Here is a 23,080-nt window from a genome sequence, read left to right as displayed (position 1 = left end):
CTGGGCAAGTCCTTTCCCCTGTATCTCCCAGTACACTAAGAGAATAGGCCTGGATGCTTTCGTATCCTTTAGTGCCATGACTGTGGCCACTCAAGCAACTGCCAGCAAGTGGGTGTGTCTGGGGGACCTGAATTATTATGCCCGCTGTAGCCTGTATCTTGGAGTAGGCGAACCAGATTTAACCAAATGTACAAGTCAGACAGAGGCATAAGGGAAAGGACGCAGGGCGTCCCCTCTGTCCTTCCCAACTTCCTTGGGCTAATATTTTTCTGGAGATGAAGACTATAGATTGATTGTGCATATTAAATATGACTCTGAGCCTCGGGTAATTTTTAATGTCATTTGGTGAAATGATCCCCTTCCCTCCAAGGCTACTTCATAATTAGTGTGGTGGCCTCCACAGAGGAGATTCATACTGGAAGAGCACCAAAGCCCCTTACTTGTGATAGATAGATAGATAGATAGACAGACAGACAGACAGACAATAGGATGTGAAAAAAAATGAGTGAGTTTCACCATGTACCAAGTTGTTATTTTTGTATGTGGGGGTGGTAAAAATAACTATATCCAATGCTGACACTGGCACCTCACACATGCTAGTGATAATGCAAATTTGCAAAGTCTTTTTGGAAAGCAGTTTGGCAAGGTAGTAACTAGTACCTAGAATAGAACCTAACACAATAAGTGCTCAATTCATTTTTATTGAATTACTACTAATAATAACAACAGTAAGGTAAAAATAGCAGCAAATATACACTGAGTGTTTTCTCTGTTCTAGGTTCTTTACATGTCCAAATTTATTTAATTCTCACATCAATACTATTATTAGTCCCAATTTTATGAACGAGGAAACTTGAGGATAGAGAGGTTAAGGAACTGGCTTAAGGTCACCCACCTGGCAAGTGGAGAGCCAGCATCTGAACCCGGGTACTCTGGCCCAGAACCTCCCCCTTTACCAACAGCGTAGAACTCTCTGTCACATTTATATCCAGAAGCTTAAAATGTTCATCCCTCCTGATGCAGTAACGCCCCTTCCAAGAATCTACCCTGAGGATGTAATCAGCGGGAAGATGACGGTTTCTCCGCCCAAAGATGTTCATTGCAGTGTTGCTTATAATAGCCAAAACTTGGAAGTGACTTCAGTGTCCAGCAGTAGGGACTGGGTAAATCAATTTTGCTATATCCAGTATAGAGATTTTTACCTAGCCAATAAACAGAAATCATGGATACTATAGAGCAACCTGGAATATTTAAGGAGAATAAAAGCATGCATACTGACTGATTGCAAGTCAGTAACAATATTGGATAGTTGGGATCAAAGACTTGAAGGGGATAAAGAAAAGCCGTCCTGGCGGCGGTGTCACAGAGTTATGGTGGATGCTGGTTCTCCTTTCTGCAGACTTTTTGTAAGGTTTACATGTTGCTTTTTAAATGTGAGGAAAAGAAGAGGGATTGAGCCAGGAGTCAGGGCATCTTGTAAGGTTTGTGGGTGACCCTGGTCACGTCACTATCCTCTGGGCTTTATTTCTCTCATCTCTAAGAACACTAGTTGGACTGGCTGCCCTGAGCCCTCTTCCATCATGAAGGTCCCACATATTGGGGGCCACACGAGCTGCCCATCAAACTGGTGCTTGGGGAGGGGGAGAGATGAGGCCAGGAGTGGGCTCATGGCTCCTCTCACTCACTGGGACTCAGCCTCAGCTGGCCTCACAGGGTCTCCTGTTGGGCACATCACTTCCCCCATCCTGCCCAGAGTTGCTGTGGCCACTGTAACCCTAAGTGGAACTTGTTGAGAAGGTGTATATTTGGAAAGCTTCTGTATACGCTAGAGCTTTTTAAATGTAGGCATAATAGTCCTGACTTTGTAATAACTAAGAATAAAAACTTTTGCAAGTTATAAAAGTAACACCTAGTAATTGTAACATAAAGAAGTATCAGACTGTCCTTACCCCTTTCCAATCCCACTCCTAACAGTTTGGGATATATCCTTGCACCCTACATATGTGCTTTTTTTTTTTTTGGAAACCAAAATGAGATTTTACTTTATACTTGATTGTGCAACTTGCTTGTCTTATTTTAGAATATACCATGGATATCTCTCTATGTTAGTACATATAAGGTATAATTTCTGTCAATGGCTTCTTAACCTTCCATAGTAAAGTGTACTACAATGTATTCAACGAGTCTTGTTTGGTTGAAGAGTCAGCCTGTTTCTAGTACTTTGCTATCTCAAAGAGTGTTTCAGCAAACGTATATATAGATATGGGTAAAGATACACACACATATACATCGAGTAAGACAGGAGAAGAGAAAAAGGGATTGAGATTCCTGTGTCTTGGGAGTTTTATTTCCATGGATTAGTTTTATCCAGTATGGCATTTCTGAGTTAAAAGAGATGAACATTTAAATCTTTGAAACTTTTGGTCATTGCATATGTTTTCAATCAACAGATACCAGGAGACCAGTTTGAGGGTTTGTGAAATGTTTTGACCTTGCATAGGGGTTTTCAGGCTGCCCTGGACAAGGCCAGGACTCAGTGGGGTAGACCAGGAGGAGAACAGGGGATGTTCCACTATAGATATGGGTAAAGATACACACACATATACATCGAGTAAGACAGGAGAAGAGAAAAAGGGATTGAGATTCCTGTGTCTTGGGAGTTTTATTTCCATGGATTAGTTTTATCCAATATGGCATTTCTGAGTTAAAAGAGATGAACATTTAAATCTTTGAAACTTTTGGTCATTGCATGTGTTTTCAATCAACAGATACCAGGAGACCAGTTTGGGGGTTTGTGAAATGTTTTGACCTTGCATAGGGGTTTTCAGGCTGCCCTGGACAAGGCCAGGACTCAGTGGGGTAGACCAGGAGGAGGACAGAGGATGTTCCAGATGGGAGGAACTGCCCTGGCCCTCCTTCTCTCAGGGAGAGTAGAGAAGGGAGAATTGAAGTTACTTTATAGACCATACTTATTTCTATTTCTTAGTGTATACTTTTGACCTGATTTCAAAGTGTTCCAACCACTCAGTGGATAGCACATTTTTCCACACTTGGGCCAGGCAGTCAGGAGATTGTGTCATCATCATAGGACCTGGAATGCCAGAGCCCAAAGGGTTCAAGTAGACTGCCTGGGTCACCTCTCTTATGTTACAGATGGGGAAACTGAGGCCCAGAGAGGGGAAAGACTAGCTCTGGGTCACCTAGCAAGTTGGTGGCACAACTGGGTCCCAAAGGAACTTCTCGACTCCCAGACCAGTATCCAGGGACATTTATTTAATACCCCCTGGGAGAGGGGCACAGGGTGAGGCCCTGGATTTGCATCTACTGTATGATGGTGACAAGTCTGTTTACCTTCTCTGGGACTCAGTTTCCCCGTCTACATGTACCTTTGTCCTGGGGCTGCCAAGAATGTCCCTAGAGCTCACAGAAAAAATTAAGTGTATGTACTGGGGGGAGAGCTGGGGCTGACTCCTTGAGGGCCTCAAGAGGCTGTGCCCGGGTGAGCCCATTCTTCCTGTGCTCTCCAGCTGGTGTTCCCCCTTGAATGGTTTCCGCTCAACAAGCCCAGCGCCGGGGACTACTTCCACATGGCCTACAATGTCATCACACCCTTTCTCCTGCTCAAGGTACAGTCCCAGGCCCCCGCCTTCCCCTCTCGTCCTCATTCCTTCCTTCACCCAGCAAGAAGCTGGTGCCGTGCCTGGTGCACTGAATCAGGCTTTCTGTCGCCGGCTTCTGGGGGGTGGTGGCTGTGTAGAGGGGCACGTCAAGGGCCTGGGGCCCAGTGAGGCAAAGCCACCTCTGCCTGGGAGGGAGGGAGGAAGCGCCCCTGAGGAGGGCATCTGATTTGGGCCTCAGCCCTGTGTGCCAGTGGGTGAAATGGGAGAGGTGTTCAGGGAGAAGCATCTGAAGACAAGGCTGTGCTTGGAAACCATAAAACATTCGGGGAGGCCAAGGCAGAAGGAGTGATTGGGGTGTCCAGGGAGAGGTGATGGACCAGCTGGGAAGGCAGGGGGGACCAGGTAGCAGGAAAGGCAGCATCAGAGGCTGAACTCCATCCTCTGGCCTAGAGAGCCCTGACTTTGAGGTGCCACTGGGGGCACAGAGCAGGGGCTGCTGGCTTTGCACTTTGCCAAATCAACGCTCTTAAACTTACCATCACCTTCTACTAGCTCCATCATTTTGTTTTGAACAAAGGCATTTCAGATCTTCAAACATAGGAGGGGTGTAATATCAGAATTCAGAGAAATCTTTTTGGTTAAATAATGTAGTCTCAGAAGCTCCCGCCTCATCCCAAGTATTTTCTTTGCGTTTGCCGTGGACCACTCATGTAGAGACCAGGGGGTCCCTTTAGCAGGCTGACCCGGCCACCCAGGGGCACAGCTGGCGGCAGGGGCAGAGCTGGGTTCAGAGCCTGGACTGCTGCTGTGAAGTCCTGGCTGTCACCTCTAGCACGTGGCTCATGTATGACCTTGGGCAAGGAGTTGGGCCCCCTATTTCCAGTCTGGGAAAGGGGGGTGCTATGCTCTGGCCCCTGCTGGGTTCACAGGGATCATGTGAGAATCCGGAGGCTGGGTGGCCCACTAAAGGGACCCACCACTACTGTAATAACGTTCCAACCTGTGGTGTCCCTCCCACCCCAGGTGTGAGGGAGGGAGGCAGGGGATGTCACGTGCTGTAACGGAGGTGACAGAGGCGGGCTCATGCTGTCGCCTCACCCCGAACCTCAGCTCATCGAGCGGTCCCCCCGCACCCTGCCGCGCTCCGTGATCTACATCAGCATCATCACCTTCATCATGGGCGCCAGCATCCACCTGGTGGGCGACTCGGTCAACCACCGCCTGCTCTTCAGTGGCTACCAGCACCACCTGTCGGTCCGAGAGAACCCCATCATCAGGAACCTCAAGCCCGAGACGCTGGTGAGGCCACCCCCCAGTTGCCTGCCTGGGAGGCTAAGGACACTGCCCAGCGCCCGGCCGCCCCGTGTCAAAGGCGTCCTGCCGGGTGGGGGTGCCATCGCCTAGCCAGGGTGTCACGTACTGTCAGAAAGTGGTGGTCACCTGGCTCCCACCTGGGCCCCTCTGATAGAGGACGAGGCCCCGGACGGCGATGAGGGCGGTCGGGCAGGCCTGGGTCGGGAGGAGGGTGGCCAGAGGGTCCCCTGGGGCCGGGGACAGCTCCCGCCCGACTTCCCTCTCACCCTGCGCGCCTGCCTCCCTCAGATCGACTCCTTCGAGCTGCTCTACTACTATGACGAGTACCTGGGCCACTCCATGTGGTGAGTGACCCTGGCCCCGCGTCTCCATGTGTCTGTGGGGCGGCCGGAATGGCGTTCTCGTCCCCCGTGAAGGCGCTGGGAGCTCGGCCGCTGGTGACGCTGCCCCGGGGACCCCGCCCGCAGTGCCCGCGGCGGCCGCCAGAGGGCAGCGAGCGGCTGTGTCCCTCCCGGCCGAGCCTGCAGCCTGCGGAGGACGCGGCCCGCCCGGATAAACAAGCCCCCGGCCCATGGCGATGTGGGGGTGGGGACGGAGGAGGGGGCCCACCGTGTCAGGCCGTGCTCTTTGGGAATGCCATAAGCTGGGGAGCGCCAACTGGACGTGGTAGGGGTTGGGGGGGGCGCAGTCTGTGCTCCCCCCTCCTCAGAACTCCCAGGGGATCTCCTTCCCCCATCCGCCTTTACCCGCAGTCAGGAGGAACCCTTAGAAATGTGGGCTCAGCCTCAGGAGATTCAGGGCCCAAGCCGGAGGCGTCCTCTGTTCCAACCCTCTATCTTACACAGGGTAAACTGAGGCCAGAGGGAGCAGGGCTAGATGGTTGCACAGCCGGGAAGTGTCGAGCCAGCCCTGGACCTGGTGGCCCCTGCTCCTGAGTGAGGGGGACTCACTCATGCCACACATGCCCTGCCCTGGTATCTCCAGGGTCTGCTTGGGGGCATAGGAAGTTGATCCTCCTGGCACAGCAGGTCCCCGGGGCCGAGGACAGGCCTCCTGCCAGCTTCCCCTGGCTTTGACCAGAAGGCGTTCCCTCGGAAGGTTGGGGAAGGAAACAGGAGAGAGGACAGAGGCCTGGGGAAAGCGCAGGAGAGGGCGCGTGGGGGTGGGTATGGGGCCATATGGAGGGATGAGAAAGGAAAAGGTGTGTGTGTGTCAGCACAGGTGGGAGGAAAGGAGCTCTGTGTGGAGACGGGACAGGGTGGGACTTTAGGTGAGATGTTGAGGGGTGAGGCTGTGGGCTGAGTGTGAGTGGGGGGACTTTGCAGAGCTCCTTGGAGGCCTCCTGCAGGCACTGTTCTCTTTTTCTTTTTTTTTTTTTTTTTTTGCCTGGACCTTGGGTCTCCATCCTCAGCCCTGCTGGGTACACCTATTTCCAGGCCAGCGTGGGGCTGGGGTTGCTGGTGTCCAGGCACCTGCAGGAGGCGGAGACGCCCCCATGTAGAGTGAGAGAGATGACCAGGGTAGTGTGGAAGGGCGCCCCCACCCTGTAGCCTGTGGGCCTCCGATTTGCATGTGTCAGCTCCTGCCCCACCCTTGACCCCCAGCACGGAAAGGCTGGGTGGAGAGGAACGCCCCTTACCCAAGCCAGGTGTTTGCAAATCATGAAGTAACACTCCATGCAACTGTGCAAGGGACCGGTGCAGAGCTGGCGCGGAAGAGGACCTGGGTGGAGGCGGGTGGCCAGGGCAGCTGGGCAGGCCCGTCAGGTGCTGGCCTCCCTTTGCAGGTACATCCCCTTCTTCCTCATCCTCTTCATGTACTTCAGCGGCTGCTTCACGGCTTCCAAAGCCGAGAGCTCTATGCCAGGGCCGGCCCTGCTCCTGATGGTACCCAGTGGCCTGTACTACTGGTGAGTGGACATTGGTGCCTGGGATGGGGGCAGGGCAGGGTCTTTCAGTGAGCCAACACAGTAAAATCCACGTGTGACCGCAGACCTGCTGTGTGGCCCCAGATGAGGCAACTCACTCTTCCCATTAAGGAGGACCCAGGCCTCAGCCAGGCCCTTGGCCCTCCTCTGTTACTTCTGCCTTGGAGACAGGTCACCCCCCTCCAGGGATTGTGGGTATCCCAAGGAGGGCCTTGGTCGGGACTGGACCCGATTTTAATGGGAAGCCTCTGTGTAAATGAAAAGGGCCTTCTTTCCTGGGGCCAGCTCCAGCTGCCCCCTGCCTGGCTGAGGGGTCCACCAGGGCTAATCTGTAAGCTCCCTGAAGACAGGATTAGAAGGAGTGGTGACATCCACAACAAGAGGGAAGAGGCCAGACATGGGAGAGTGCTTCTTGCCTCGTTCTTACCCATAGTGTGTTGGTGCAGCAATAGCTGCGGTAGTAGCAGCAACCACTCATTGAACAAAATGCTTTTCCAGGGAAGAGGTGTACACAGCTCTTGTCAGTAACCTTGCAAGGTAAGGCTATGTATGCCCCCATTCATAAGTGAGAAACAGAGGCTCCAAGATGTCATGTAAATTCCCCAAGGTCACACGGCCACTAAATTGCAGAGCTGTAGTTCCTTGAGTGGAATGGATCAGCATTATGGTTCTCCTTAGAGCCAGGGGAGTGGACTAGATAACCTCTCAGAAGCCCTCCAACAAGTATTACTCAGCTGTTGGCCATGTGCTAGGTAGTGCCTCAGGTACTGCAGGAACCCTGGGAAACAGTACAAATTACATAAATTTATTTAGGTAATAAATAAATTCCCATAAATTACAACTGCATTCTCAAACTCTAATGCCTACAGGAATCAAGTGGGTAACAGAAATGCATCAAGCAGGCAAGTGAGGCAATAGGGAATGGTGGGGACTATGGCAAACTGTAGAACAATGCTGTCTCAAAAGGGGGTAGCTGCTTTCTCCTCTAGTAGTTTTTGTCATGTGTAAATATAAACCTAACATGACAGAGAAGCCAGAAGTCCATATTTTCAGGTATCCTATAATTTAAATATTGGCAACAAATGTAAACATTTTAAAACTAGTAACTAATAGGTCAAATCAGTATGCTGCACATGGGCTGCAGCCTCGAGTGGCATGGTTTACCAAGCCTGTTTACTAGCTGAGCTGTCCCAACTGATGCAAGGAGGGATGCATGCAGACAGTGTGGCCATGGCACCTGCCTCACCTCCCCACTGGTCTCTCCAGGTACCTGGTCACTGAGGGCCAGATCTTCATCCTCTTCATTTTCACCTTCTTTGCCATGCTGGCCCTCGTCCTGCACCAGAAGCGCAAGCACCTCTTCCTGGACAGCAATGGCCTCTTCCTCTTCCACTCCTTCGCCCTCACCCTCTTGCTCGTGGTGCTCTGGGTGGCCTGGCTGTGGAATGACCCTGTACTCAGGAAGAAGTACCCAGGCGTCATCTATGTCCCTGAGCCCTGGGCCTTCTACACCCTCCACGTCAGCAGTCGGCATTGAGTCCCTCCCTGGCAACAGCTACTGGTGCTCTGCTGGGTGGAGATGGGCCATGGAGGGTGTCTGAGCACGGGGTGTGCAGGTGCGTGTGTTGTGTGTCGGTGTACACACAGTGACTGAGAACATGGGCAGGGTATGCATATCGTGCACGTGGAGTGGTGTATGTGTATGCATGTGCCTATTGTGTACGTGTGTGCAGAGTCATTGTAAGAGTTGATTGTTTTGGTCAAGTTTCTGTTTGGTTGGATCTTCTCAGGATCAGATCTAGTTTTAGGAAGCGTGTCTAGGCCAATATCCAGGCCCCTGCCCTTCTCTGCACCTGACTGTTGCTGGGGGCCCTGACTGCACTCTCACTGCTCAGGGCCAATTTGTTCTTCCTGGGATGTCTTCTCATAGCCATGCAGGAGAGGCCTGGGTGAGACAGAAGCCAAGACGGGACTTGGTGTCTCACTCACCCACCCCTTGGCTCATCCGTCAGGCCTGCCCCGGCACCACCCTCTCCCAGCCTGGGAGGGGCACGTGTACCCCAGACCCTCACCCAACCTCAGGCCCCACATGGTGTTGCATCTCCCCAAGCCCAGGGAGCCAGAGGCCCAGCACACTCCCCTGCCTGCGCCAGCCTTCGCTTGGGGTCTCTCCCTTCTCATATTCCAGAAGAATTGTGGCCCAGCTTTGTTTCAGCCCAACTGCACGTTTTTGAGCTGCTGCTGGAGGCAGAGTTCCCAACTACTTGCACTGTTCCCTGAGCCCCATTACAGGGGTTAGGGGACTCCTTGAGGCTCTCTCCAGTCAGCTTTCTCGGCCTGAACCTCCTACCTTCTGCCAGTGGCCCTGCTCCCAGAAAGGGAGGCCTCATTCTCAGCATAAGCGGCCCCCTCTGCTCCCCTCCCCCAGCTCACCTCTCGCAGGCATTGGGTTCAGGTCCCCTCCCAGCAGAAGGCGTCACAGCTTCATCTCTGGCCAGCAATGGCCAGTACATGCTGATGGGGCTCAGAGGGGCCTGCCTTGCCCTACTGGCCTTGCCTCCTCTCCTGTGCTCTCAGGGAGCCCCGTGCCTCAGTCTCCTTTCATGGTGGGGTCCCCCCATAGCTCCAAGGGGTCCCCCGGCCCTGGGTCAGTTTGTCTGCCAGCAGCGTTGGGTGGTGAGAGGCATGAATAAAGCTGGTGTGGAGCCAAGCCTGGTTGGTAGCTGTTTCTTGCTTTGGATGTGAACTGGGGAGGCAGGAGGGAGTACACTGGAGTGGGGCGGGGAGACTGGCGGGTGTGGGGCCCAGGCTGGAGCTGGAAGCTCACCCAGCAACAGCCCTGCCAGACCCCAAGGGCCCTCTCAGCCCCTGTCTGGCCAGGAGCAGGAGCTACGACTGCCCGCTGGACCTCCATGCCACTTAGGAGACTCCTGGGGGTGGGGGCAAGAAGGGCCTCTTCCCAGTCAGTTCCAGAGGGGCTGGGAGTGGGAGGACAGGATAGCACATCTCCAGACCTTCCCCTCAGGGATGTCCCACAGGGCGTCCCATCTGCTGGGCCAGCTCTGCACCAGAGGCTGAAGCAGAGGGTGCCCTTTGAGAAAAGATGGGAGGCTGGTTTGTTGGAGGTTGGCACTTAGACTTGAGCAAGTCACTTGACTTGATCTCTTAGGGCTTGGCTCTTGATAGTTAAAGGTCTCGGCCTCACCGCACAGCCGCGGAGAGTTACTGGGGCTGATGTTACCAGAAAACAGGGAAGGGTAGCTTCAGACAGGAGACCACTCAAGTCGTGTGTCTATGTCCGCCTATGTGGCCAGCAAGTTCACTTGCTTCCTTCCCTACCTTAAGGATACCGCTCCTTCAAGCCCCTGCCCAGGATGCTTCTGCACCAAAGGACTTATGGAAATCTCATAAGCAGGGGCCAGCCTGATTGTGTGAGGCCTGAAGCATATATGATTTGGGGGGCCCCCCTGCCCAGGATGCTTCTGCACCAAAGGACTTATGGAAATCTCATAAGCAGGGGCCAGCCTCATTGTGTGAGGCCTGAAGCATATATGATTTGGGGGGGCCATTGATAAGAAAACGGGAGGAAAATGTGAATTGAAAATTAAAATGAAAGTGAATATTTAGAAAGGAAAAGAAACCACAGCAAATTAGGGAGCCTTGGAGATTCGTGTCCCTGACTGAGACCTCTGGGCTGTTTACTGGAACTGTTTCCTTAGAAATACTTCCTGATGGGGCCGGCCCCGTGGCTCACTCGGTAGAGTGCAGCGCTGGGAGCGCAGCAACACTCCCGCCGCGGGTTTGGATCCTGTATAGGAGTGGCCGGTGTGCTCACTGGCTGAGCGCAGTGCGGGAGACACCAAGCCAAGGGTTGCAATACCCTTACCGGTCACAAAAAAAAAAAGAAAAAGAAAGAAATACTTCCTGATGGAACATGGTTTCACACTACCTAGAAAACTGTGTGGGTCAGTGATTCTCAAAGTGTGGCCTGGACAACTAGACTGACTGAGACCTCTGGGCTGTTTACTGGAACTGTTTCCTTAGAAATACTTCCTGATGGGGCTGACCCCGTGGCTCACTCGGTAGAGTGCAGCGCTGGGAGCGCAGCAACACTCCCGCCGCGGGTTCGGATCCTGTATAGGAGTGGCCGGTGTGCTCACTGGCTGAGCGCGGTGCGGGAGACACCAAGCCAAGGGTTGCGATACCCTTACTGGTCACAAAAAAAAAAAAAAAGAAAAGAAAAGAAATACTTCCTGATGGAACATGGTTTCACACCACCTAGAAAACTGTGTGGGTCAGTGATTCTCAAAGTGTGGCCTGGATGACTAGCCTGGACAACTAGAGGCATCAGGATGGCAGAGGAACATGTAAATTCTGCCAGGATGGGTCCTGCAGATGATTCTGATGTGGGTTCAAGTTTGGGAAGCACCACTCCAGGCCCTGGCTACTCAGTGTGGTCCTCAGACCTGCGGCATCAGCCTCACCGGGAACTGGTGAGGAGCACGGCACCCGACCCACCCGATCTCCCCGAGTGTGCGTCCCCTCGGTCCTGCCAGCATCCCTCCAGCACAGCTCCTTGCTGCCCGCCACGTGGGCACTCCCAGGGTGAGTGTGGGGCCTGGGGTCAGCTTGCTAGGGCAGCTGGAGGGAGGTGCCCTGGCAGCCTGCACCGAACCCTGGATGTGGAGCCCCGCCGACAAGCAGCCACCAGCCATGGGCAGGGGCCTCGGGCTGCACAACAGGTAAATGAGGTCTCAAGATAAGGAAGGGCAAGAGCCTGGGGACGCCCAGCAGGCAGCTCTAGGGAACTGCTCCAGCCTGCCCCGTTTCCTTTGGGGGTGGGGGGAGCAGCAGAACTTCCCAATTCTGCCAGAAGGGGTGGGGGCTGCAGGTGGGGAGAGGAGGGAAAGAAAGAAAAGGAGTAGCCTTCTTGGGCAGGGGAAAGCCACCTAACAGGCCTCACTCCGAGCCCCCTGAGTAGCCTTCTTCGGCTGGGGCAGGAGACCCAGCCCAGGTGCCATCCCCCCTCCCCTCACCCTAGAGTCCCCGGAAGGAGGGACGACAGCTGGCACACGCTGGGAACTGACTCTGCTCTGGCCATCTGATTCTCCCAGCAGCCCTGTAATGTGGCCCAGTAAGGAAACTGAGGCACAAGAGATGAAACGACTCGCAGGTCACACAGCAAATCAGCAGCATTTGTCACTTCTCTGCAGAGCATCGGCTTCCCGAGGCGGGGACTGGAGGAGTCCCGGGAGAGCCCTTCTGCAGCCTGCCCAGGCTGGTGGGGCCTCGGCGGTGCAGGAAGCTGGAATCTGACCCTGATGGCGTGGGGCCCGGTCTCCATGGCAGCTGGGGATTTATTACTGGCCTCCACCCAGCTTAGCGGACTTTCAACTTGAAGCCGAGGGAAGGGAAGCAGGAAGGCCGTTCTGAGGCAGCTGGAGCCCTGTCATGGTGAGTGAGGGTCTGGCAGCTCGGCAGGGGCCGGGGAGCGGCCTTCAGTGGAGCCCTTCCCTGACTGTTCTCCTCTCTGCTGCAGGCCAAGTTTCTTTCCCAGGACCAAATTAATGGTAGGTCGGGTTTGCTCTTTGATTAGCAACTCACAGCAAAATATGGGTCTCATTAGGCAATTTACTCAGTTCATTTTTTGTTCGTGGGAGAGAAGGCTCTGCAGACAGAGCTGGGCCCACCCACAGGCAAGGGCTGGCTGCTGTGGGGACCTGCTACTCGGTGGAGTGGGGGGAAGCCTCAAAGTTAGAAATGTGGGCTTTGTATTTGTCAACGTGATCCACAAGCTGGGGTGATAGGAGAGAGCTCACTAGGTTTCCCTCCAGAACCTGATGTTGGATTTGGAGCAGGAGGGGCTTGGGGTGGGGAGAGAGCATAAACATTATGACTGAGGGCAGGAAAAAAAGGAGGAGGGGGCTTTGTAATTGGTCAAGATAGAGAAAAGAGCCCAGGTCTGCACCCTCCGGCAGGATACTTCTACTCATTGGGCCTCAGTCTCCCTGTCTATAAAATGGGGGGTCAGCTTAAGTCCTCTGCCTTGGCATCAAGCCTAGTTTGGGTATGAGCACTTTATTCCCTGGGTCCCCTAATCTGCCAGCCCCAACCAGGCTTCAGTTTCCCTCAGCGCCAAGCTCTGTTTTCATATGGCCAAAAGGAGAGAGTTGGGTTACAAAGAAGTCAGAGGCCCATATCTGGACGGGGGAGCCTAGTGGCTATGGCCCAGAGCACCTGGCAGGAGAGGCTAGAGCCCAGCCTAGAGCTTCAAGACCTGTCCCGACAATGCATGGCAATGGGCCTGACAGTCCACCCCGAGGCATCACATTCCTCCAGGATTCTGCTGAGATGTCCCCTTCTTAGTGAGTCCCTCCCTGACCACTGGAGATAAAATTGCAGGCACCTTGGGACAACAGTGCCTTTGTGATCCAGGCCAGGGTCCTGTGGGCCCTGGAAGTGGGCTTAGGTACCTGAGCAGGGGTTCCAAAGTTCTAGGTATCCAGACCTTGGTCTAGAAGGGGGGTGGATTGTGGGCTCCAGGTGGGCATCTTCTCATAGAACCTTTGAACTCTTTATCCCAAGAGGAGGGCCAAGGCCAGAGGAGGGTCAGAGGAGGGAGTGTTAAAACACAGAGCCTGGGGCAGGGGCCAATTGTCCAGGCCCACAGGAGATGCTGAATGGTGGACTCAGGGCTGGAGTCCAGCTCTCAGCCTCAGTGTCCCCCCATCCACACCTGGTTCTGAGGCTCACTGACCCTTTCCCCTGGGACCTCCGAAGCTTTCAGAAGGGAAGAGGTAATTTCTCTTTGTATCTCAGTGTATAGCACAAGAAAGAGGCCACCAGTGTTTACTGAAGGGATGAGAGACTGGACAGGGATGGTCTACTGGAGTGGGAAGGACAGGGACTTTGGAGGCAGCAGATCTGGAGTCCTATCACCTCTGAGTCTCAGTTTTCTCATCTGTGACACAGGGATAATGATGCCACCTCATCGGGCTGCTGTGGGCTACAGACAGAGGGGATAATGCCAGTTACACCCTTGACACTGGACCACGCATAGCCTGGGGGTCACCCACACGTGTGCCGGGGCTGGCTTGCTCCAGCTAGTGACAGCCACATTTTTAGGAATTTTGCAGGCCCGTTGTTATAGCCAGCCATTAGTAACTAATGTAGGACCAAGCAGAGTTCCAGTCCCTACATCTATAACAAAAGTTAAAAAGACAGCCCTGTGGTGATCAGTAGCGCTAAAGATTTTACAGAAGTTTTAGTATAGTGAATATAATTTGTATAAAAGTGAGAAAGATTAACAGCAGATCACTTATCTTTAATGACAACACATTCACTATAAAAAGAATTGCATATGTTGGCAACGTCATTTGTCAAATCATGGTTGAATTGAAGCTATAGGTTGGCAATGAATCCAAGAGTTGACAAAACTCACTTGTGGTAATCAATTGGCTAGATGGAATTCATAATAAAGAGTATTGCATATTTTATTATTTTTTGTAAATTGTGTGTTACATATTCTTTATGTCTAAGTGATAATAAACATGGGCACACATCATCAGAGCTGGTCAGTAAACACTCTTCAGCACACAGCCAGGTGTTATCCTTAGGGAAGTCCCTTATTTGTCCTGGGGTGTTTGCATTTTCAAAGAAAAGATCTAAAGGGAATTTTTAATCCACTTCATTTAACCCGATTTGTTCTTTCACTCAATAAATGTCTTTGAGTCCTTTCTTGGCACCAGCCCCATTCTGGGCATTAGAGATACAGCAGTGGACATAGTAGACAAACCCCTGCCCTCACGAGGTCATGGTCATGGGAGGCGAGGACAAGGGAAAGTAGTGGAATACACAGCATGGGAGACGCTGAACTGGGAGGAAAAGCAGCAGGAAGGGGGAGCCAGGAGGTGCAGGGGAGAAGGGGTGGGGGGAGGAGCCAGGGCTGTTCTCTGGGTGCCCTGTGTCTTGTTCCAGCACAGGAATTCCAAGTCCAGGTTTGGCTTTCCAGGTCTTTAAAAGGTGTATTTGTGGAGGTAGGAAGGCAGGACACAGTCGATGTAACAGTTTGTTAGTTGGGGGGGGGGTCTCCATGTGAGCCCTGCCCTGCAGCCACAGGCCCCAGTTACTGCTGCGAGCCTGGCCCATGGTGGGTGCAGTGCGCCCAGCTGCAGAGCCAGCCCAGTCTAGGCCCCGAGGGTGTGGTGACCACCTTCCAGCGCTGGTCATAGATGAGGTCTCAGAGAGCCGTGGGCCCAAGCCTGTCCTGTGGGCAGAGCTGGACAGGAAGACAGAGCGGGGGTGGCCCTGAGAGGTCCCCAGGAGTATACCAGGAGGAGGCTGAGTTTAAGCTCCATACATGGGGCAACGTTCTCTGTTCCCCCGATGTGAGGTGACGGCATCGTCCCCTCTAGCTCTGGGCCTTCTTGCAGGGAATTAAGTTTTGCAGGAACCAAGGCTGGGGTCTTAGGAGAGGCTCTGGCCCTGCTTTCCCTGGGCCACTCCAGCCCCCGCCACCTGGTGCTGTCTGGTTTGCCCTGCTGGAAGCTCAGGCCTGGGGACCTTCTGAAAGGGCAGGTGAGCATGTGAGGTGGGGGCTTCCCCTTCAGCCTCTCCATAAAGGTGGCTAGCTAATCTGTTTCTAGACCCAGCCAGCTGGCCTGCCTTTCTTTAGCGACCTCCCCCCACCCCCAAATCCTAGACCGGAAGGCTGCAGGGAGTAATGATGGTACCACATCCCAGGGCTGTGAGCTGTCACTGATGTTCTTGTCATCAGCTAGGGAGCCACCAGGCTTCTGAGGAACCTCCCGGGTGGTGTGAGAAGCAGGAGAGAGAACAGATAGCCCGGGTCAGGGCTGGGTCCCCACTGTGGGGCTCAAGCAGGTGGCTCCCCCTGTGGCCTCAGTTGCCACATTTGGAAAACAAATGGGATTGGATGAGAATCACAGCGTCCTGATGGCAGCCCCACCCCAACCCGAGTCAGAATCTCAGTTGGTGGGGCTCGGGAGCCGGTGGGGCCGCACTGCTGGGCTGTGAGGCTGTAGATTTAGAGGGGCCTTCGCTCCAGCAGCCCTTTCATCTCCACCAAGTACCGAGGGAGAAAGGGCAGCAGGCCAGCTCTCCTCAGCTCTTCTCCTTGGAGAACAGGACCAGGACCTCTGTCAGAGGACAGCTGGAGAGTTCAGCCACCTGGAGGCCTGGGACTGGGGCAGTGGAGCCACGAGTGCCCACAGTTGTAATAATAATAATAATAATAACAATAACAATAAGTCCCCACATCTGAGAGCCACTCTCTGCTGGGCCTTCCTGGAGGGGATTTCTGGTCCTCACAGTCATCACAGTAATCCAGGCATCATTAACCCTGTTTCTCAGAGAAGTTGTGTTTGCAAAGGTCCCCAGGGAGTTCTGGATGCCCTGCTGTGGGCTCCTGCCCTGCCTGGGCTGGGCTACAGGAGACTTTCCTGGGGTGTGTTAGTCAGTTGTAGGAAGGAGAGAAGTGGGGGGAAGAGGAAGGAGAAGGAAGGGAGGGGGCAGGAAGGAGGGGGAAGGGTAGCCAGGAATGGGCGGGGGGCAGGGGGGTTTGGTTGCCAGATGAAGTACAGGACACCCAGCTAAAACTGAATTGCAGATAACTACAAATACTTTTCCAGTATTAGTATATCCCATGCAAAATTTGTAATCTACTTATACTAAAAAAGTGTTCATTGTTTCTGTGAATTCAGTTTAACTTGGCGGTTCTGCATTTCCAGTTGCTCTATCTGGCAGCCTTAGGAGGAGAGGAGCGGGGAAGGGGTGGGCAAAAGGGAGGGGGAGACTAGGGGAGGCGCCAGAGGGCAGAGAGGGCACAGGGGTGGAGGGAGACGATGCTACTGACCCTCCCTTCCGGGCCGTGCACAGAGTACAAGGAATGCTTCTCCCTGTACGACAAGCAGCAGAGGGGGAAGATAAAAGCCACTGACCTCCTGGTGGCGATGAGGTGCCTGGGGGCCAGCCCGACGCCGGGGGAGGCGCAGCAGCACCTGCAGATTCACGGCATAGGTGAGTGAGCTAGAGCTAGAGCGGGCTCAGGGAGGGGCCCAGCAGGTGCGTGCAGGCCGTGCAGGTGTGAAAAGCTCAGAAGTTCGAGAGGTGGGACTGAGCTGTGGTGACACCTGGTCATCTGCGTGTGCATCACACAAGCAACCGGGGACGCCCCCATCTCACAGAGGACCTCGGGATCCAGGCGTTTGAGCAAGTTTATCACAAACCCATAGAAAACCAGTGCTAACAGTGATCCCAATGTTGTGTTGACAGAAAAATGTCCCTTTGTTGAGGATCTGCCATGTGCTTAGCTCAAACAACACTGCGAAGTAGACACTATCCTAAGCTCCTTCACAGGCAAAGATCAAGGTCCAGAGCCACTAAGTAACTTGCCCAAGTTCCTGAGCCAATGGTGGAAGCAGGATTGGAACCCAGTTCTTCTGAATTCAAAGACTGACCTAAAAACTATGCAATACTGCTAGACATCGGAAGAAAACCCACCCAGAATGCTACTGAGTGGTTCTCTCTGGTGATGGGATTATGGGTGATTTCCATTCCCTTTGTTGTTGTTTCCTGTATATTCAACTATGGGAACATAGAGGACTTTTATAATCAGAAACAAACCAGGTTTGTGGTTTTTAGGAGTGGTGTCAGAGGCCAGGGTGGCTGCGTCCTCTAAACAGGAAGTGTGATCAGGAGAAGTTATGATTTGCAGCCTTTGTAAGCCAGGCCAGGGCTGGGGCTGAGGCCCCCATGCATGCCTGGAGGAGGGGCTGGGGTGGTGGGAGGGATGCAGGGAGGGGGAAGGCAGGTGAGCAGCCTAGCCCAGGACTGGGGCTTGAGGCCCCACGTGGGGTCACCTGTCCATCCTTGAAGGTGTGCTGTGGAGGCCGCCAAGGGGAGATGGACATGTGGATCTATTTCCCTCCAGTTCAGGGCAGGAGGGAAGGAGCAGAAGGGAGCAGAGGTGGTGATGCTACATCCTGGTCCTGCCACTGCTCTGTGATGTGACTCCACACTCTGTGCTTGTCTCCTTAGTAGGCAAAATGGGGTGATAGTAGCCACAGCCACTGAGGATTGTTGGGAGGATAACCACAGTCACTGAGAATGTTGTTGAAATGAAGCATATCCAGTCCAGTGAGTGGCCCATGGTGGGAGCTCAGGAGGAGGAACTGTATCCTTCTCACCGTGACCACTGCCACTGTCATGGCACTGCCTGAATTAGGTGGCCTTGAGCTGGCCTTGAAGGTTGGGCAGGAGGCCAGTTGGCTTCCCCAAAAAGCCTTTTCCTCCCTACTCACTCTGCTGTGTTTGGGGGTTTCCTAGACAGAAATGGAGAGCTGGATTTCTCCACTTTCCTGACCATTATGCACATGCAAATAAAACAAGAGGACCCAAAGAAAGAAATTCTTCTAGCCATGTTGATGGCGGACAAGGAGAAGAAAGGTTACATCATGGCGTCCGAGCTACGGTCAAAACTCATGAATCTGGGGGAGAAGCTCACCCACAAGGAAGGTAACAGCCTGGGGCCCTGTCTCCCAACAGCTGGAGAGGGATAGGGAGTTGTGGGGAGAACACTAGAGCCCAGTGGATGGCACCAGGATTGTGCAGAACCCCTCAGGTGACACATGTCCCTGAAGACTGTGAGCTAATGTCAAGCAAGGGGAGCACAGACCTGGAGCCCGGGAGGAAGACCCAGAGGGCCTGGAGGTGAAAGGGGACAAGTTGGCCAGGGTGAAGGGACCCCACAGGCAGCAGGGCAGCAGAGCACTTACTTGGGTCTCACCTCGTGTTGGCGCTTTCACCGTGGGTCTTCATTTAGTGCATGTGACACTTCTCGGAGCAGAGGAGCCTCCTTTCTGTTTATCAACAGGCAAGGGGTGGCTTTCGAGCAGCAGAGCTGGGAATTGAATGCAGGTCCCCTCGACACACGCCGACCCCATCTCAGGCGCCTTCCTCTCACCGTGACACTTCTCGGAGCAGAGGAGCCTCCTTTCTGTTTATCAACAGGCAAGGGGTGGCTTTCAAGCAGCAGAGCTGGGAATTGAATGCAGGTCCCCTCGACACACGCCGACCCCATCTCAGGCGCCTTCCTCTCACCACAGCTGTCTCTGAAGTTGCTGTTGATGCCAAGAGTTTCCAAACCGAGATGCTACTTTGCTCCACTTCCTCACAGCTCTGGCAGCTCTAAGGAGCTGTTCCAGAAGCCGTGTCCGTGGGGCCTTGGCTGCGACAGTTGGAGCAGCATCCCTGATCACAGAACCCCACGAGCGGGCCTTTGCCTCACACCCACCTGCAGCCCGCACCCCTGCCTGCCTCAGAGCAGGGGCCCGGGCCACCGGGAAAGCCCGTTTTTTGTACATTGTAAAGGGCGACCCCAACACTGGGTCACTTGTGGGATTTCTCCCCACCTGCCGGGCACCACCTGGCTAGCTCCTCGGTCCTGCCACCACAGCTGTCCCCGAGTCCATGTCCACTGAGGCTGGGTTTCTTGTTAGGCCACCCCACTTGCCTGTGGTTGGGATGCGAGGGCTGGGCTCCCCTAAAAGTAGGTACAGGAAAAAGGCGTCGATAATGACCGAATTTTCGCCTTTGGTGAAATCACGACAAATCACTGGAAGGGCTTTGAGGTTATGGCCTGAATTAGGTTTGAATTTTGGCTCCCCTTCTTTCTGGGAGACCTCAGAAGAGTTTCTAAACCTCTCTCACCTCCTCAGTTTCCTTGCTGGACATGAGATTGCAATAGACGATCCCTGGGGTCCCTCGAAGAGCTCACATTCTACACACCAGTCTGCTCAGATGTCATCTGCCATCACAAAGGCGCAGCGCAAAGCGTTTAAAAATAGCACTAGGGCAGGCAGCTCCCTCTCCCCCTGCATTGTCAGGCCAGCAGCTATCACGATCTCGTCTTTACTGTGGCTGTTTTCATGTGTACAGGGGAAATCATGAGCTGGGCTTCCCTCTCAGGCTCCGAGGACTCTGCTCAGCCCTTTAGGTGCCAGGTAGCATTTTAGCAGAGAAGGCAGCAGGGCCACCATTCTTGTGGTTAATGCTCTCTGTCTAAAGCAACACCATGGCCCCCAAACTCCCAAACATCTCTCATTTGTTTAACCAGCAAAGGGACATTTCAAAGACACTGGCGGAGTGTGCCAGACAAGCGGGGAGGCCGGTTTCTCTCCCACTTGCTGCGAGAGACAGGAAGGATGATGCCAGAAGTAGGAATGCTTTACCCTGAGTGATTAAAAGAAAATTTTCAGTTTTATTAAGAAGCATCCTTGGACAGCCAGAGAAGGCCGCCAGCGGGGGCCTCCCTTCTGAGGCCTGCGACAGGCTGAGTTCAGTACCCTGGTTTTTCATGTGTCTTAGAAGTGAGACAGAGTGGATGGCCGTGCTATCCTGAAGGCATCCTTAGACCCCAGCACTTGGCTATGCAGTGCTGCCCCGTTGCGGACAGGAAGAGGCCACAGTGACCGACGCTGGCACCGATGTTGGGCCTGTCCACTGGGACGGTTTTAACCATATGTCTGATGGGCAGAAGCTTCTCCATGAAATAAGACAAATTATAGTCTCCTCAACATTCTCAAAGTACTCAGAACTCCTCTCAGCTTAGGCAGAGCATAGGAATTACACTTTTTTTTTTTTTTTGTCTTTTTTCCGTGTCCGGCAACGGATCGCAACCCTCAGTGTTGCCCCCGTACCGGACCGGGGACCGGCAACGGGATCGCAACCCTCGGCGTTGCTCCCGCGCCTCACTCAGCCAGTGAGCGGGAACCGGTCTGTATGTGGGATCCGAACCCTCGGGCAGGAGCGCCGCCGCGCTTCCCAAGTGGCGCACTTATCCAGTGCGCCACCGGGCCGGCCCGCACAGGGTATTTTCTAACTGCCCAGAGGAAGTTGACACAGTTTTCACAGGAGTGTGAGGACAGTACAGAGCCACAGGTGGGCTGGCCCGAAAGGCCACTGTGGAGAGGTGTAAGCGGAAATGGTTCTTCTTGGCAACACCTGAGACAAGCTAGCGTTTTGTCTCAGGAATCCAGAATCAGAAGAAACAAACCAATGAAGTGAATTTTGGGGAACAATGCAGAACAATGGCATTTTTGTATGCTTTAAACTTTACACAGTTGAATTTGTTTCTCGTAATACCCCTCCAGCACAGTTTTTAAAAAAGGTGACGGTAGCAGACACCACTTGTCACTAAGTCCTCTCGTGGTGTAGGGGCAGGGGTGGTAAGGAATGCTAATTTGGAAGAGAGGGCAGGCCAGTGAGGGATAGGCCAAAGCCTGTGCTGGAGTGGCCCAGGATGGAGCTGCAGAGGATGTCTGTTCTGCTGGGAGGCTGAGAAGGAGTGCTGTGAAAGGTAAAAAGTCCAAGCCAAAGGTTACAAGCACATGGGTTGGCTGATTAGCTCAGTTAGTTACAGCAGAGCCTTATAATACATAGGTCATGGGTTCGGATCCCTGTGCCAGCCGCCAAGCAGAAAGAAAAACATAGGCACAGGGGTCACATATTTTCTCAAAAAAAAAAAAAAGCACAGGGTCGCTTCAGTGACTGAATCCTCACCAATAAACCTCTCTACCCCCTCACCCAAGCCCCTGTAGAAAGCATGATAACCTCAAAATTGAATCAGTGGTCTCCTGGCAGGGAGTAGGAGTGGGTTGTCCCTTTCTGCTTACTTCTTTATGTCCTGGTCGATGGGAATAGTGAATTGGACACTCAGGGAAGACCTCTGGGGAGCCCCAACCCCCAAAGAACTTGTTGTCTTATAATGTAACACTAAAGCCAAACTGAAAAATTAATGTGATTTATTGCAGTGGATGATCTTTTCAGGGAAGCAAATATCGAACCAAATGGCAAAGTGAAGTATGATGAATTTATTCATAAGATCACCCTTCCTGCACGGGACTACTGAATGAAGAGAGTGCAAGAGAGCTTCCACCTGGCCTGGATGGATTAATTTTTAAAAAGGAGTGTTCTTTTCACTCGAGGGAGATGGCAAACGCAGCAGCAGATGACATTACCCAACTGTAGCAGAGCACAACTAAGAATGCTAATAAATGATTTCAGCCATGGTACTAGCATCTTTTTTTTTTCCTTTTTGTCTTTTTTCGTGACGGGTAACGGGATCGCAACCCTCGGTGTCGCGCCCGCACTGCGCTCAACCAGTGAGCGGACAGTTCTCTATATGGAATCTGAACCCTCGGCGGGAGTGCCACCATGCTCGCAAGCGCCGCACTGCCACCGGGCCGGCCCAAGCATCTCTTTAATAAAAGGTTAGTACTGGGTTTTTTTGTTATTTTTTTGGCAGCTGGCCGGTCCAAGGATCCAAACCCCTGGCCTTGGTGTTAAAACACCATGCTCCAACCGAGCTAACTGGCAAGCCCTTGTATTGATTTTAATAACTACCGTTAGTCCAGTCCTCTACAGCATGGAAAGAACCTGTGGTTTGGAGTCAGGCTTGGGTTCCAGTCGTGGCTGTGCTACTTCCCAGCTGTGTGACTTTGGGCAAATCATTTCACCCCTAAGGCCTCAGGATCCTCACAAAGCTGGACTCCTACTTCTTTCCTCACAGAGCCTGGGGAAGGATGGACACACTGACTTGAAAATGCCTTTGCAAACTGTGTTTTGGAATCCTGAGTTACCACGGTAGTGTCTCTCCTCAAAAGGGCCATCTACCAAAGGCCATATTCCATATTTGGGTGCTGGGTCCATCTTCCACATTTCCAAGATAAAGCCAGTGCTAGCTGGGAAACAGCAATAAACAAGGAGCTAAAACAAACAGAGCAACATTTCTTGCAGTACCACAGGCCCCCTGTCACCTTAACGTAGTGACAAAGTTCAGGATATTCATTCATAAACACAGAGTATAGAGTGAACCCACACTCGTGTTGAAAGAGGCAGCATCAGCTAAGCAGTGGGAAGAGTGGTCTCACTTTACACCCCACACCAAAGAAAATCAGAGGATGTGAGCCATTGCACCCACCCTGAGGCCTTGCAGAACTTGAGAAGGCCCTTTGTGACGCTCCCATCAGAAGTTTGAGTTGTTCCTGGGCTATCAGGCAGCGAAGTTCCAGGGACGAGGATGGTCTGCTCAAGTAGCCCAGACTGATCATGATCTTAAGCCAGTTCCCCAGGACTAGTGGAGAGAAACGGCGGGGGGGGGGGGGGGGGGGGGAAGGGGCGGGGGGGGGGGGGGGGGGGG

The 23,080-nt window shown here is 53.2% G+C and overlaps 2 protein-coding genes across 3 annotated transcripts; both read left to right on the top strand.

The window, feature by feature from the left end:
* Positions 1-4,698: 4,698 nt before the first annotated feature.
* On the top strand, positions 4,699-9,571 carry CLN6 (ceroid-lipofuscinosis, neuronal 6, late infantile, variant). The gene is made up of 4 exons (XM_008573770.1): positions 4,699-4,919; positions 5,223-5,278; positions 6,721-6,843; positions 8,128-9,571. The coding sequence occupies exons 1-4, from the start codon at positions 4,704-4,706 to the stop codon at positions 8,396-8,398; spliced, it is 666 nt and encodes a 221-aa protein (XP_008571992.1). The 5' UTR covers positions 4,699-4,703; the 3' UTR covers positions 8,399-9,571.
* A 2,665-nt stretch (positions 9,572-12,236) lies between these two features.
* CALML4 (calmodulin-like 4) lies at positions 12,237-21,953 on the top strand. 2 transcript variants are annotated; one of them, XM_008573768.1, is made up of 5 exons: positions 12,237-12,315; positions 12,401-12,431; positions 16,759-16,899; positions 18,208-18,396; positions 21,693-21,953. In XM_008573768.1, the coding sequence occupies exons 1-5, from the start codon at positions 12,313-12,315 to the stop codon at positions 21,788-21,790; spliced, it is 462 nt and encodes a 153-aa protein (XP_008571990.1). In that variant the 5' UTR covers positions 12,237-12,312; the 3' UTR covers positions 21,791-21,953. The 2 variants fall into 2 exon arrangements, with proteins under 2 accessions (XP_008571990.1, XP_008571991.1); XM_008573769.1 differs by lacking the exons at positions 12,401-12,431; positions 16,759-16,899 and having other exon boundaries at positions 12,271-12,315.
* The last annotated feature ends 1,127 nt before the right edge of the window (positions 21,954-23,080 follow it).

This window comes from Galeopterus variegatus, unplaced genomic scaffold (assembly GCF_000696425.1).
Source record: "Galeopterus variegatus unplaced genomic scaffold, G_variegatus-3.0.2 Scaffold961, whole genome shotgun sequence".
Lineage (NCBI taxonomy): Eukaryota > Metazoa > Chordata > Mammalia > Dermoptera > Cynocephalidae > Galeopterus > Galeopterus variegatus.
Note: the sequence above shows the minus strand (reverse complement) of the source record. Positions and strands in the feature narration are given on the sequence as shown.

Bases quoted from the DNA above. Each gene is read 5' to 3' on its own strand.
- CALML4 (XM_008573768.1), top strand. The intron at 16,900-18,207 runs GTGAGTGAGCTA...GGGGTTTCCTAG, and splicing joins CCTGCAGATTCACGGCATAG to ACAGAAATGGAGAGCTGGAT. The intron at 18,397-21,692 runs GTAACAGCCTGG...GATTTATTGCAG, and splicing joins GAAGCTCACCCACAAGGAAG to TGGATGATCTTTTCAGGGAA.
- CLN6 (XM_008573770.1), top strand. From the start codon at position 4,704: ATGCTGTCGCCTCACCCCGAACCTCAGCTCATCGAGCGGTCCCCCCGC. The intron at 5,279-6,720 runs GTGAGTGACCCT...CTCCCTTTGCAG, and splicing joins TACCTGGGCCACTCCATGTG to GTACATCCCCTTCTTCCTCA. The intron at 6,844-8,127 runs GTGAGTGGACAT...TGGTCTCTCCAG, and splicing joins CCCAGTGGCCTGTACTACTG to GTACCTGGTCACTGAGGGCC.